Source organism: Talpa europaea (genome assembly GCF_964194135.1).
Source record: "Talpa europaea genome assembly, chromosome: 9".
Classification (NCBI taxonomy): Eukaryota; Metazoa; Chordata; class Mammalia; order Eulipotyphla; family Talpidae; genus Talpa; species Talpa europaea.
This window is the reverse complement of record NC_140076.1, coordinates 58,579,316-58,595,520: the sequence shown is the minus strand read 5'-3', so window position 1 is coordinate 58,595,520 and position 16,205 is coordinate 58,579,316. Positions and strand designations below refer to the sequence as shown.

Sequence of the window (16,205 nt, the reverse complement as noted above, 5' to 3'; positions counted from 1 at the left end):
GTATTTTTTAAAAGTCAAGTCTATTTAAAACTGAGAAAATTAACGCACAAAATGTAAATTTATGTCATCATATTTTTCCAATCACTTGATCAAACCTCACACACTCAGAAAAACATACTTCTACCTCTCTCATTCTACTTACATTTTTCAAGGATTTTGTAGATAATCATTTTCACTTTGCTGTAATTTCAAGGGAATGACCAAGCCAATGATCTTTCAGGGCTTATTTCTAGGTAACTACAAATACTATCTTGGTAAGTCTTATGTGGTCAGGGAAGAAATATATTCTGTAAGGTTTTTTTTCAAGATTTTTTTTTATTATTTATGCATATAAGAATTAGGATGTAGGCCAGAGGGTGTGGGGAGAGACAGAACAGGCAGATCTACTGAAATACACTGCTGAGGGGAGCAGTGGGTGAGACAGGAGAGGTCTGCTGCATCATGTGGATTTGCTCCCTGTCTGTGATGGAACTCAGGCCACAGCTGTTATAGCATGATAGCACTAAGACTTAACTCCTACGCCACCAGGGAGGCCCAAGATGTTTCTGTTTTATCTTTATTTTTCCTTCTGACTCTGATTGCATGTGGGAAGTAAAACATCACTTCTGTATGAAAATGACAGTGATCCAAGGAAACCAGAGGTCACTGACATCCTTCACTTCCATTTTAAGATTGACCTTTAACTAGCTAGATGGCATGGAACAGCGTTAGCTGCAGGTGGCCTTTTCAGCGATGAATGCCCAGAGAGGCTCTGGTTTAAGGGGTGTCAGAAGCTGCGGGAGCCACACCAGGGTGTCTTGTTCATGAACCTGTTTCTTGGGACACCACTCACTTCTTCTCTGCCTGGTTCCGAGAGTGGTGTCTGGCAGCCATCCGGTGTTTGTAACTGAAGTCTGCTGCACGCAGCACCCTCTAGAGCCATCTCCACTCTAACAGGGAAACGAGGCAAGAATAATTGAAGGGTATTTGGCTTGGTTATGTGGGTAGAAATGCCCTCATCAAAACAACTTTGAAGATCTCCTTTGCGGGTGGGTGTGGGTGGGTGTGCGGCTTCAACTTTTTCACCAGAGGTGACGACAACAGGAATTAACCCCGCTTCCTCATTGAGGATCATCCAGGCACACCTCTGTTTTAGTTACTAAGACAGCACCGTTGCAGCTTCAGGTTAGACAGACTATTTGCAGGACTCTTGATTGCTTTCTGGATATCCTTGCTGCACCAAATGATGGAAAGGAAAGATGAGTAATTTTGGTGAATGGATTTCTGGGAAATATAGACAAATGGAAGAAGGACCTCTCCCTCTGTTGACTTTTGCTACAGTCCCCTACTATGACCAGAAGCCAGGAACCAGTGGATTATGGAAGAAAACCTACTGTTTTGAGGAAAAACCATGCTATCTGGAGAATTTCATCCAGAGTCTATTCTTTTCTATAGACCTAAAAGATCGCCAGGGATCCTCACTGGTGGTTGGTGGAGATGGGCGGTATTTTAATAAATCGGCAATAGAAACAATAGTGCAGATGGCAGCAGCCAATGGGGTTGGTATATGTTAAGTATTATGTTTCTGGCTCTCCGCATAACTGCTTCATTTTGCAGACATATACAGAGTGCAGAGATTTGTGTGAGATAGATGCCTCAATTCTACTAACATCCAGTTAAGTTTCCTTATGCCTTAAGGGATTGTTTATAGTGCAAATAATCCTGAAATTACACTGGGATATAGGAATGTAAGTCCAGCTTCTTGTGTTTTGTGCTGTATTCCTGTTGCTTGAACAAACACCTGTTGCTTTTTAGACATTCGAATCATACCCCCAGTCTTAACGTTTCTTATCTATGCTCTAATTGGCTTCAAGGGGCACCCTATCCTATATAAGAAGGCTCTAATGAGTAGTGGAGGGAGGAGGATTTTGTTTTCTTTCAATGGCTTCCTTATTGAAGTTCAGTCACTTGTCAAACAGGAAAACAAAAGCCAGGGCATGCTGTTGTTTATGGATCCTGGGAGTTATGGCGAAAGGCTGGGAGGGGATTGGGAAATGTTAGGTGTGAGCCTTCCGAGAGGACCTGTTACAGGGACCTGCTTATAATGACCTTGGACACAAAGGAGCCCTGTGTGCAGTGAATTTGTACAGCAGGGAAGAGATAATTCCTGTTAAGACTATAATAGCTAAAGCTCTGCATCATGGAACATTGTGTTGACTGAATTAACCAAATCAGAAGGAATCTGGCGCCAGAAAGCACTGATCTTGATAATCTAGCAATTTTGCAAAATCCCATTGATTTACTAGAAGGCAGACATCAGGACATTGCCATTTTTGCTCTTCAAATTCTTGTCTGGGACCAAAAATATATTTTGAATGTTTTAGATTATACTTCACAAAAATTTGCAGTACCTAGTCCTTCAGTAATCTCATTTTCTTTTTCTTTCTGCAAATGATTCTAGTTCTGAAAACGGAAAATTTAGCATTGTTCCTAGATGTGTTGGGATTCATTGTCAGCCTATTATAATAATACACCAAATAGGTGTGATTGCAAATGCCAAATTAAAAATACAAAACTAAACACACATCACCAAATTAAGTTTAAAAGTGTTTGTAGACCCTATTTCTTATAATACAAGATTTCCTTTATACCATTTCAGAATCTGAATGCCTCACATGTAAAAATTGCTGATAAAGCACTCAGCTATGAAATTATTATGAAGCGTACACATTTTTAAGATAAAATGTGACATGCTGTAAATTTCACCTTTGAGGCGAGCTGCAAAGGGAATGATGTTAAGAAGCTTTTAATCTTTTGAGAGAGAACAAATGGAACATTATTTCTCCGCATATATCTAGATTGTTGAGTGGATCTGGTACACTGTCCCCTTTGCTGTGATATATTTGGCTTCATTTCATTTTTGTGTGGAGCTGAAGGATGTGCAAGAGGTGGTAGGAATGTGTAATTCAGGCAGACCCAATAGACTTTCTCAGATTTACGATCTGAAGGTTTGCTAAATAATACATTTAAGTGATAATAATTGACTAAGTATGGTAACTGCCTATTTGTTAGAGGTTGGCAGCCCAAGCAATATTTTCAAGTCTTTTCAAGGACATTCCTTATTAAAAATAGTGTTGCATTTAAAGCAGTCATACTACCCAGTTGAATTACTTAAACATTTAGTGGACCGAAAAGCACTTTAATCTGATAATACCTATCAAATCCTATATGTTTGATTTCTTCTTTTTCTAATATATCCTATATTATGATTATTTTAATATCCCTTGATTTAGACAGAGCTCTAGGGAGAAAATCATAAGAAAAGATAATTTATTGCCATAGATCTTGATAGAAGCCAATGTTCCTTCCTCACCTTTGTCAATAACTACTCCTCCACCCATGAGCTAATTCTTGGAGGTCTTTTCAGCCACTGAGCTAAAAGGAAATCCCTGCATTTCTTTTTCTTTACTACACTTTTGTCTAGTGCATCTGTGGATGACAGGATAAATTCTGCCTTTGTTAGAAATTTTTCTTTGTTTTTACTTGCATAGAGCTGCCTGCATTTGCAGGAAATTTTAGTGCCAGAAGACATTTGGAGAGACTCCATTTATATATAATACTACTACATATTATAAATAATACTCCTTCAGTCCCCAGAGCTTTAAACTTGGAGATAAGTTTAGAAATGAGAATATAACTTACTTGTATGACTAGTCGGGCAAAGAAATTGGAACTTCTCTTTTTGTGAAATGTAAGAAAACACCAGACTCTATTTTCAACAAAAAGGCAAATTCACATTTGCTCTCTGCCATATTTGATTTTAAAATGTTGTGGGAACAGTGATTTGTGCAGGTTGGGAGTGTGAGTCATGAGGAAGGAAGTGGTGAGGGAGGAGGAAGGGCAGAAAAGGCTATTTGATGAAGAACCTTAGTGTCAGGCTGAGGAAGTTATCTCTAAGTTGGTAGATACTTGGGAGTCAGGAAAGGGCTTTTCTTTTTTGTTTTTCTTTTCCTTTTTTTTTTGCAGTAAAGTATACATCACTTAAAAATTACCATTTTAGCTGCGTTTGAGCGTACAGGTCAGTGGCACTAATTGCATTCACAATGTTCAGTAGCCATCACCACTGTTCATTTCCAGAAACGTCTCCTCATCCCATCTGAAGGTCTATCATGAAACATCAGATCCCCTCTCCCTTTCCCCAGCCCTTGGCAATCTCCGTTCTGCTTTCTGTCTATGAATTTACCTATTCAGTATGCTCATATAAGTGGGATCATATAATATTTGTCCTTTTGTGACTGATTATTTTACTTAGTATGTTTTCAAGCTTCATCCATGTTGCAACAGAATGTTATTCCTTTGTAAGACTGAGTAATAGTCCATTGTATGTAGACGCCACATTTTATTTATCTGGTCATCTGTTGATGGACACTTGAGTTGTTTCCACCTTTTGGTTCTTCTAAATAATGCTGCTATGAACATAGTATGTAAGATATCTGTTTGGGTCCCTGTTATCAGCTCTTTTGTGTCTCTACCTAAAAGTATACAGGAGGATTATATAGTAGGTGATGTAGTAGAGAGAAGGCTTTTGAATAGAGGAGGAACACAATTGTGAAATGTCAGAGAACAGTGGGCTCTACTGGTGTTACAACTGTGGCATAGATCTGTGCTTAAGAAAGAAGAACTAGGGCCTCCCCAGTGGCGCAGCGGTTGAGTGCTGGGTTGCGAAGCTGCCCGCAGCCTCTGCAGTACCAGTTCAATCCCTGGTCGCTGGGCAAGGGTCCCACATGGCGCGCAGACCTCTCCTGCCGCCCACTGCTCCCCTCAGCAGTGTACTTCGTCAGTCTGCCTGTTCTGCTCTTCGCTCTGGCTCTGGTGAATTCTCTAACCCTCCCGCGCTTCTGACTGTACCCAGTTTGCATAAATAAATAAATAAACAAATAAACAAACAAACAAATAAATAAATAAATCTTTTAAAAAAAAAAGAAAGAAAGAAAGATGAACTATGTGGGCCTGAGTCAATTGAATGGATTCAACCAGGATAGAACAAGGGAAATACAGGCAGGAGAGAGGCAGGGAAGATTGAGCCAGGAGCTATTACAGTGATCCAGACATTTTGAAGGGAAGGAGAATAGTAAAATATTATCTCCCAATATCATACTGAGGAATAGTGTTGCAGAGGGTGATCACAGGAAAGAGTCTTCTCTGAAAGGAGATATTTTGGGCAGTTTTATTTCTTCTCGGGCTCAAGAGAAAGACTTCCCTGGCTTCTATCTTTTGCATTTCTTTCTTGCTTTTATCCCTGGTATAATCCTCTCTGTCTTGGAAGGTTGCTGATTGCAGAGCTCACTGTTAGGAAAGGCAGAATTAAGGAGGGATTTATGTGACATAGCTTACTATTCATTCATCATACATACTGAATACATGCAGTAAATACACACAAAATCTATACAAAATTTGCCTGATATTCAAATACAATTTCCAGATTACTCCACTAGCCACTCTAGATGATTAAATTGCTATCCCAAGTGCCTCTTATTGAAATTATGTGACTACCCAACCTTAAGCTTTTATTTTCATCAAAGCCACGCTCAAAAACTGCTGAAAGAGTGAGAAGTTACTCTTCCCACTATATGGAGTCATGAGCTTTCATGCTTTTCCCAGCTATGGTCATTCACTTGTCACATGACCTTGTGATGTCATCTCTGCTAATGTCTGTCATGGCACCTGCCCTCAAATGCCTATTATTACTGATGTTGGGTGGATGAATGAATGAGTAAAAGGGCAGGAGCAGGACAACTCTAGGCCTTAGCTTCTTCATCAATGCAGGGGTACTTGGGAGGAGCAAGTGTGAGAATGAACTGTTCCATAAGCTTAGAAAACAGTCTGCACCTCATTAGTAATCACTCTTATTTTTGATTTCACCTTGTCTGCAGGTTCCTTTAGTCTATAAAAGAGCCTCGTTAGAGCAGTTGACCCGATCATTCCCACTTCCTGAGGGGGACAGAACATAACAAATATATGAGTATAACCAAAGTTGTTCAGAGCCAGACATATATACGAGAGCCAAGAGGTGGCTGGAATGAAACAGCTGTTTCTAGGTGGTTGACTGTGGAGGACTTGAATTATAAGGCAGACAAGTTTTTGGTGACCTGTGGGAGGGTATTGAAAACCCAGAAAAAGTTTCCAAAGGTTGTGTGCATCTCATTGACATTTTGAATATTAGAAACACCTCTTTTACCATCAAGTCATTTCTTCAACAATGCTTATTTTGAGAGGGGGCGAAAAGAAATAAATTTAATTTAAAAGGAAAATTTAAAACATTCCTGTCCATTTCTTCTCTCAGAGAATGGAAAGAGAGCACAAATTCTTCATTTTATAAATCTGTTTATAGATCTGTTTATGTAGCAGTCACATCTTCTCCAAGAATGTCAGAGGAACTGACAATGCTTCATCTTTCTTTTCCAACTTGGGTCATGTTGAAACAAATACAAATTACTGTCATTTTTGTAAAGGGAGATTTAGGAACGGAGCTGATACCATCTGTGAGAGACATAGGAAGAAGAGTTAAGAACACAGCCAAAGTACCACCTGTAGTCCTTTCATGTAGGTGTTTCTGACTGGTTGACTCAGTAATAACTCCCAGCATTCCTTGCCTCAGCCCAGGAGGCAACCCAGGTACCTACTCTGTCTAAATTCAGGCCTGACCATAAATATAAATTGATGAGATACATTTTATAATACTCTTCATACAAAGTTTGCTTTTTTTTTCTTTTTTCAAGCATTTTAATTTACAAAAGTCTTCTCTGTGGGTAGAATTCATTTAACGAGCAATGTTCATATCCCTTCTCCCAAAGTGGATTAAAAATATGATTGAATTGGATAAAAATGTGGGTTTCTCACAACTTTTCAGTATATCCTTATTATGAACTTAGTCTGGAAAGGCTCTGTTTTGAATCCTCTGTGTTCTCTTGCCAAAATCTTATAGCAGCTCCAGACCATACATTGTTCAAAAACTGCAAGGTTCCAAAACTATCTGAAGTATTGGCTTTGTTCAACAGTGATGATTATACTTCAAAAATAATGTTAATCAACAATAATAATGTTCTTCAAAATAAAAATAATAACACCACCAAAACTGTAGCTGTTCATTAAAGAATATGTTTCCTGGTCCAATAACATATTTCTTTGTCCATCTGTCTATTGTGCTGGTGTTTCTGTGTGGTAGCTCTGGATTAATTCATATTATAGTGTGTATTTTGTATTTCTTCTTCAAGATTGGTCGCTTGGTTATTGGACAGAATGGAATCCTTTCCACCCCTGCAGTGTCCTGCATTATTAGAAAAATCAAAGCCATTGGTGGGATCATTCTGACAGCCAGTCACAACCCAGGAGGGCCCAACGGAGATTTTGGAATCAAATTCAACATTTCCAATGGAGGTGAGTTTGCTGTTGCTTTGAGGACACATCAGTAGGATGAAAGCCAATTGCAAAGCCTTGGGAGGCTAGGGTTCTGGCTCTCATCCTTAGCAAGAGGATTCTTTGTTTCCTTTTGGTGAAAATGAAATGCTTCTCATTGTTCTGTACCTGATTATGAGGAACCATGCATGAATGATCATGAACATGATATTTTCTTTGAGAAAATCCTCATACTTTGCTACCTGAATGATGGAATGGCAAATGTGAAGAAGACTGGATGAGCTTTATTTATGTTCTTTGTATTTCCATGTCAGCCACTCAAAATTAGTCTCCGTTTGCTGTTTGATTTCCAGGTCCTGCTCCAGAAGCAATCACTGATAAGATTTTCCAAATTAGCAAGACAATAGAAGAATATGCAGTTTGTCCTGACCTGAAAGTAGACCTTGGAATACTGGGAAAGCAGCAGTTTGACCTAGAAAACAAGTTCAAACCCTTCACAGGCATGTTTCCTTCCACCCACCTGCTGTCCACTATAGTTCCAACTTGAGCAATGTGCCTTTCAAGGTTTAATACCTTGGGTCTGCAGCTTTGGAAAGAGTGTGATTGTATGCTTGAATCAGCAGGTTTGGAATTGGGTTTGGGAGTTTAGCGACCTGGGCTCTCCAGGCCCTGCTAGTGATCATCCTTGTGACCTTGGGTGAGTCAGTCCACATCTCTAGGCCTCATACCTGTAAAATGGGCAGCCTTGGCTAGAAGACCAGTAACTGTTACTGAAATTTTATTATGTACCTCATTCTTTACATGCATGATCTCATTTTATTTTTAGCATAGCCCTATGAGGGCAACATACTGGGATTCACTTTTCCAGATGAGGAAACAGAGACAGAGAGAGGTTAAGCAACAGGCTCAAAGTCACACAGTCAATGAGATGTAAATCAGGACTCAGACTCGGGTGTGAGTGATTCTGAAGCCTGCCCTTTGATGTTTTTCCTGCCCTAATAATCACTACAATCATATGAGACCATTTTGGGGGTTAAATGAAAACTCCCTGCATAGGCAGCTATGGTTAATATTTTGTTATTGATGGCCAGAGTATTACAGTGACTGATGGAATAAATGTTTATAAAGTTACTCATATTAATAAAATGAAGATGAGGTGGTTGGCAATGCAATTGCATTTTCACTTTGCCCTAACATGTATTCTCTTCTCTGGACTGCAACTTATGGAAGGCATGTTTTTGTTAGAACCTACCCATTGAGAGCTGACAATGCCTCCTAAATCAAGAGAAAGTTGCACATTGGTACATTTTGAAGACATTCTTGGAGTTCAGAAATGACCCCCAAGTCGGTAGAGTTTCTAAAGCTCGTAATGAAAAGACAACAATAAGAACTACAATACTAAGTTCTTACATTACTTTTATTTCTTTAAGTGCTCGTGAAAAGTGATTCATTAAAAATGTTTTTTCTGCGTTTTACTATTAAGTCTTGATGGCAGTGGGCCTGGGAAAAGAAAAGGAAAGAAAAATAGGTGTATGATTCTATTACCTTTGACACAAGAATATACTTTTTTGTGTGTGTGTGTGGGACCCTCAGGGAAGGGGAGTGGATTTGGCAACATGGCTAAGTTTACCATCAGGGGAGCCTCATCCTGGTTGTGTAGGAAAGTTACTTAATCACCCTGACCTTGAGCTTCTGTATCTATCAAACAGGACTAATAGCATTGACCTCTTAGGAAAACTGTCAGTATTGAACATGAGAGATCACGTACCAGTCCTAGCATACTGGACAGCTTAAAAATTGTTCTTTTAAAATCACTGTTATAAGCTTACAGCAATATTGTTTCAGAGAATAGTATTTTTTCTGTATTTAGTTCTTCCATCTTTTAATGTTCCTTGTTCTCACAGTGGAAATCGTGGATTCAGTGGAAGCTTATGCTACTATGCTGAGAAACATCTTTGATTTCAGTGCACTGAAAGAACTGCTTTCTGGTCCAAACCGACTAAAGATCCGTATAGATGCCATGCACGGAGGTATGCGCCATTTCTTCCATCACTTTCTCAAAGATATGAAGCTGCCTTCTACTGTGTATATCTGAATGCTTTAGCAAACATTTTTGCAAAACTCTCTGTTGGTTTTTAAACAGTTGTTTTGCAACCATTCCAGAGCAATATTTACACAGATAAAAATCTAATTTGTATGCAGCAAAAATAACAGAGAGACATTCCTCCTGGCAAGGTAGTGTGAAGGTCAGTGTTTCCTTATTAAGCATCAGCTTTTCAGTACATGCAACTGTTTTGTGGACTTCCTCCCCCTCAGAAGATACCTTACATTCTTCCCAAACACCCCCATCTTTTTCCAAGGGGGGACTGTCTTTTACTATATGTGGTAAACAAACTCCTACACCCCTGGCTTGCCTGCCCCACATGTACCTTTTCTTGGAAGAGGACAAGAGCAAGATGAAGATTAAATCCAGGAAGGCAGGATGTGTCTCTTCCCCCCCTCCTTTTTCCTCTGTGGGTTGTGTGGCCAGGTTAGTAGAGATGGTTTTCTCACGTGTAGGATTATGGGAATGCAGAAGCACTTAAGTTGTTGATTTGTTTGTTAACAACTAAGTTGTTAACAACTTAGAATTTTTATAGTCTCTTAGTTGCAAGGATTTTCCCCAGTTTGGGAATCTTTCTGCCTTCCTAGTTGGAGGATAATTTCCTAGCTGTACTTGAACCCTGCCATTGATGCAATTCATAGCCTCCTGTTATACTACAAAACCGTGGATAAAAACCACCTTTGTGGGCTGAGATCTCCCACACCTGCAGTATCCCTCTGGGGTCTGCACTTGCCCTCTGGAGCCCACAGAATGGATTTACTTCCTTATTCAGACATGTTATTCTGTCATTTCAAAAACTGTTCAACAGGCACATGTTGAGTTGCTGTTACATGCATACCTGGGTTGGGGGGGTGTAGGCAGATGACTTCCTTCAAGGAGCTTATGATGCAGGGGGGAGGTGAGGTGGGTGCAAAACTAACTAGTGCCAGTTACTCCAAATGGGGGTTACATAGCACTTCAAGAATTCTCTTTGGGATGTAGAAGAAGGCATATTTGACTAGGGATATCAAGCAAGGTTTGTGGAAGAAGTGGTGACCAGATCAGCTTGAATAAAAGAAAAATCAACAGTGGTGATTTTCAGCTGAGGCCATGGCTGCAGCAAATGCATGAAGACTAAAAAATAGACATCACATTAAGAGTGTGAGAAGTCTGGGCTGGCGCAAGAATAGAACTTGTGAAGAAGTATCCAGGAGGGGAAGCTGGTTATCAAGAGGACTTCTTCCTCCGGGCCCTTTAGATGAATGTTTTTGGTAGTTATACGATATGTCGCCCAAAAAACTGTTTTTTCCTGTTATTTGTTGTTGTCTTTTTATTGTCTTTTGTTTATATTCTTTTATTTTTTATTTATTTATTTTTTAATAGAGGCATGTTTTATTATTTATTTATTTGTTTGTTTGTTTTTTTGTTTATACATGCACTGGGTACAGTCAAAAGCGCGGGAGGGTGAGAGAATTCACCAGAGCCAGAGCAGGGAGCAGAGCAGGCAGAAGGACCGAAGGACACTGCTGAGGGGAGCAGCGGGCGGCAGGAGAGGTCTGCGCGCCATGCGGGACCCTCCTCCGGTGGCCGGGGAGCAGCCGGGGATCGAACCGGCGCTGCAGAGGCTGCGGGCAGCTTCGCAACCCAGCGCTCAACCGCTGCGCCACCGGGGAGGCCCTGTTTATATTCTTTTAAATCAGTTTGTCATATAACTTGATATACTAGAAAGGTCAGGGTTCTGATGTAAGGACCTGTGTAAGTTTGGGCAAGTAGTTTCATTTTAGAACCTCAGTTTTCTTAATCTGTAATTTGGAGGTGATAATCATAATGCAAACTCTTATATGGGCCAGTGCTTCATATCAGTTATTAAGCTATTCTCTGTGCTTTATATTGATTCATTTAATCCTCACATCAGTAGAGTAGCTACTATTATTATACTCATTTTGCAGTTGAGATAGAGAGAGGCACCGAAAGATTAAGTAACTTCCTCCAAATCATATAGTCAGTGATTGGCAGAGCTGAGACTTGAACCTAGACATGGTGATCCCAGAGTCCAGTCTCTTAAAACACTATCGCCTTGTGGGCTTTTCCTGAAGGACTGAGTGAGAAAATGGTTGAGAGGCATCTGGCCCAGGTGTGTAATAGGGCCTTCCTGATGGTGAGATCCCTTCCCTTCCCTCTCTCTGCCCTTGGTTTATTGGCCCTGCCCCCTTCCAACCCAATCTCTCTTCATTCCTTTTCTAAAAACTGTACTCTGTGGTCAAATTTTTCTCTCCACTAGCCCCTGAGCATAGCTCACCCATTCTTATTCATGCCATTCTCCCTGGGAACCCTCCACCCTATCCCCAATTCCTCACACTCTTTAGTTTTGTTTCCTGATTCTCTGTTTCCTGCTTTACATAGTTGTGGGACCGTATGTGAAGAAGATCCTCTGTGAAGAACTTGGTGCCCCGGCAAACTCAGCAGTTAACTGTGTTCCTCTGGAGGACTTTGGAGGTCACCATCCTGACCCCAACCTCACCTATGCAGCTGATCTGGTGGAGACCATGAAGACAGGAGAGCATGACTTTGGGGCTGCCTTTGATGGAGATGGGGTGGGTATAGGTGTCTTGAAGTTAATAATTTTAATTAACAGTTAATAATTTTAATTAATTAATAATTTTAATTTAAAGGTGAGGCCAGGTCCTATTCTATAGATGGGGAAAAAGTGGTCTGCTTCTACCAAATGCTGTGGGACTAGTGAGTGACAGTCAAGGATCCCTCATTACACTTGGCATCAGAGCTAAGTTATTGAAGTATGCACTTGAATAGAAATCAGTCCTTGAAATCAAACTCATGTATTTAATTTCAGTCAATCATGTTTGCTGGAAGTGGCAGAATATTCAGAGCCTGGTTATAAAGTAATGACTTACGTTTCATGAACTGATTGGGTTCTAGATACTCATCCTAAAGTAGATTTCTGCTCTCAACCAGCAGCTGGCTATTTATCCAATCTTTGGTAAACCTTGTCATTCATTCACATTAGCTAATCGTGAAACTAATGAATTAACGTTCCATTACTTCTCTACATTTAATCTTTTTAATTAAACAGGTTGTTTCATTTACATTAGTGACTATATATAACAAAAGGAGATGTGTCTTAGTCAGGTTTATATCCTTGGCATCTCAGAGATAACATACATTAACTTGTTTACTTAGCTGAAAATATTTTTTTGTTGTTGTTGCTGTTGTTTGTTAACATAGTTAACACCTACTATTTCCTGAAAAATAACTTTTCCCATAACAAAGTGTTGGGAAATAAAGGGGTTCCTAGCAGACAGTATTTGTCAATGTATCTTTCTGATGCAGTGCATGCTGGGAGTTCCCCACTCAATGCTTTAGTCACTTGAGTACTCCCAGTTGACCAGGCACCAGGGAAGCAGTGAAGGGGGCAGTATTATTCTGTTGGGTCCTGCACCAAATGGAGGAATCATGATTTAGAAGTCTTCCCTTGAAAAAAACTGCTTTGTTCCTTGAAGGATGCCTAGCAGACCTACCAAATTCTGTAAACAGCTACATTTCCTCTCATTGTGATCTCTTTCCTTCATTGGAAGAGGGGTGATTGGTTCCAGAGCTTGGAAGAGATCTGGGAGGTTAAAGTCAGTGGCCTCTGGAGGGAGAACAGAGTATTTGACTCAGAAGGAGTTTGCCTTTGCATTTTAATTGAAAACAGTTTAGCTCTCTGGCATGGAGATATCTTTGGCCCAGTGGTACTGTACAGATTCATTAGAAATAAAATACAATGTTTATCCATAGTGAATAAATGTATCAGATTTAAATTTTATAATACTCCCCATGTAAGGTAGTTGGTTTCTTCAGCAGTTTGATTAAAAGATCTTACTTTGAATCTCCTTTCTCCCAAAGGATCGAAATATGATTCTGGGCAAGCATGGATTCTTTGTGAACCCTTCAGACTCAGTGGCTGTCATTGCTGCCAACATCTTCAGCATTCCGTATTTCCAGCAAACCGGGGTCCGTGGCTTTGCACGCAGCATGCCCACCAGTGGTGCCCTGGACCGGTAAGTCTCTGCATTCCCTTGGCCTTTCCCAGGTTCATCAGTGTGCCTGGAACCCTTTTCTGTCAGTGTAAGCCTCTGGTGCATAATATGTGCTAAATAAGTATTTATTTTATATAGGAGTGGGTGACATTTTTCTGGGATAGATGCCCTTTTCCCCATCTCCCTTAGCACTTATACTTTTTCCACCCCAGCTTTTATCACACTGTGTTGTGATAGCCTGTTTCCTTGACTGTCTGCCCTGCTAAATAATAAAATTTTACAGATAAATGTCTTATTCACCATCCTAACCTCTGTCCGGCCATTGTGTGCCTGGCACATAGTAGGACACCCACCCTCGAACCCCCTATACCTTCAGTTAAAAAATGAATGATTGAATATTAATAAATAAGCAAAAAGATGGTGTTTTCATTGTGGTCAAGACATCATTCTAGAGAATCATTTCCTTCAGCAGTGTGCTCAGTGTGGGTTGCAAGAGCAGTTTGAAGTAAAATCTGTATTTCTTTTTTTCTTTATAATAATTAGTATTTCATTATAATACTATAATACTATAATTTCATTTTATTTCTTTATTATAATTAGTATTATAATCTGTATTTCAATGGAACTTTCAGAGGAACATTCTATATCTTATCGCATTCAATGTCCATGCAAACATAAACACAGTCAATGTTCTTTTATCTAAATATAAACAGAAAGCTCATAGACTTAAAAATATTACATTGAGTTTTTGTGAGAAAGAAAGGAACTGGTAGCAATAAATGTTGATACATCTGGTTTGCTTATTTGTTTGTTTACTTGTTATTTGTTCCCTCTTTATACAAATGCTGTAAGGCGGCTTATGAGATCATATCTAAAACAGTTTGAAATGTAAGTAATAAATAACAAATGGCTGGGGAGAACATAATTAGGAGAGGCTAAGTACCCAGTAAATATTGGCTGAATGAATGGATAAATGAGTGAATGAATAAAAAGTCAAAACCAGGGGGAAAGCTTAATATCTAGACTCTTAATATAATAGCTAGTATGTATTGCTCATCACCTTATGGTGCTTAGACACTAAATACTTTGTATGTTTTAACTCATCTATTTATCACACCAATCCCATGAAGTAAATGCTGTGTATGACACCACTTTACAGGTGGGAAAACAAAAGAAGATATTAAGGTACTTCCCAAGGTCATTCAGCTAATGAACGACTGAGTCAGAATTTGAACCCAGAATCTTTGCCCCCAACCACTGGATCATAAAGTAGTTTTCTATTGTGCTGATGTAATTTCATCTAACAAGAAAATAATGACTTGATATTTATTGAGTGGTTTGTAGTTTACACATTGTGCTTTTATATTCACTACCTCAATTGATCCTTGTAGCCATCCTTATTTAAAAAAAGAGGAAACCAAAAGTCAGAGAAGTTAGTAGTCTTCTAGGATCCCACAGCTAAATCAGAGCTAGTGAGGCTGGTGCCTGCCTCCACTCCCCCATCTGCAGTCATGAGCTAGTTTGTGGCCGTGATGTTATACCTTCAATCAGATCAGCCAAGCACAGTTAAATTCCAATTTTTGGAAAAATTTTAATTCATATAGAGACAATGAGCAAACCTCATGACCCAGATAAAAGTGTGTTATACTTTCACAGTTTTTAAAATCATAGCTTTAATATTGTTCAAATGCTAGAATCCAAACATGATCTTGTTTTGCTAGCAAGAAGGCAAGCATTCTGGAAAGTAAATTTCACTTAAAATAGTGAGTGAAATATATGTAACTTTTCCTGTTCAAGGGGAAGTGATCTTTAAAAAAGTCACTCAAGGAAAGTTTTAAATAGTCTAAAGATATATATGGAAGAGCAAAAGATATGTTGGAGGAGAAAGGGGTTTGTGGATCATTGTGGATGAAACTGATGTAAATGAGAGACCCCACTGGGCAATGTCCTTGCCAGGCCTTCTGGTGAAATGAAAGTGCATTGACTGAGCAGTTGAATAGCAGGTAGTTGTTCATCCTGGCTGTCTGACCTTTGGCTGATCACACATAACATTCTGGACCCAGTTTGCTTGTCTGCAATAGGCTGACTTCCTAAACCCGAGAAAAATAAATCACAGGATTAAAACATTACTCTTTTGTTCTTTACAGATTTATTATAGATGAGTCTCTATCAAAACCACGTGGGCTTAAATGGCTTAAAAAACAGTCTTGCACATTTGCTACCGTTACTTCCTTTAAAATATTACTCAGTGATCTAAATTAATTCTTTCTCCTTCCTCTTCTAACCCCTCCTCTGACTCCACATATAATAACCCATTGTGCACAAGTTTTCACTTAGATTTTCCACCAGCCTTAGAATTATGTATACCTCTGAGCCATGCTAAATGGAACCCTTGATTACAATAACGGGTGCTATTTTCCATCCCTCACATGGCTTTGCTACTGTCCTGCTGTGATGTAACTTTGATTTCATGCCTTTGAAGGGTGGCTAATGCTACAAAGATCGCTTTGTATGAAACCCCAACTGGCTGGAAGTTTTTTGGGAATTTGATGGATGCAAGCAAACTGTCTCTTTGTGGGGAGGAGAGCTTCGGGACTGGTAAGTGTGCAGGTCTGCGCCACCATTTTCGTACCTGTAAATACAACTTGCCATGAAAGCTTAGACTGCTAAGGCAGCACTGAAATAGCAAC

General features: G+C 39.6%; 1 protein-coding gene across 3 annotated transcripts in view; it reads left to right on the top strand.

The window, feature by feature from the left end:
• PGM1 (phosphoglucomutase 1) overlaps nt 1-16,205 on the top strand; it is a gene marked incomplete at both ends in the record, with an annotated part of 63,374 nt that overhangs the window by 28,781 nt on the left and 18,388 nt on the right. The window contains 7 exons of one of the 3 annotated variants that reach the window (XM_084243929.1): nt 1,055-1,538; nt 7,254-7,416; nt 7,749-7,895; nt 9,300-9,425; nt 11,882-12,072; nt 13,382-13,536; nt 15,998-16,113. In XM_084243929.1, the coding sequence (XP_084100055.1) occupies nt 1,239-1,538; nt 7,254-7,416; nt 7,749-7,895; nt 9,300-9,425; nt 11,882-12,072; nt 13,382-13,536; nt 15,998-16,113 (1,198 nt within the window). Of the gene's footprint in view, nt 1-1,054; nt 1,539-7,227; nt 7,417-7,748; nt 7,896-9,299; nt 9,426-11,881; nt 12,073-13,381; nt 13,537-15,997; nt 16,114-16,205 lie in introns of those variants that run through there. The other 2 variants (XM_084243931.1, XM_084243930.1) reach the window with 2 other exon arrangements.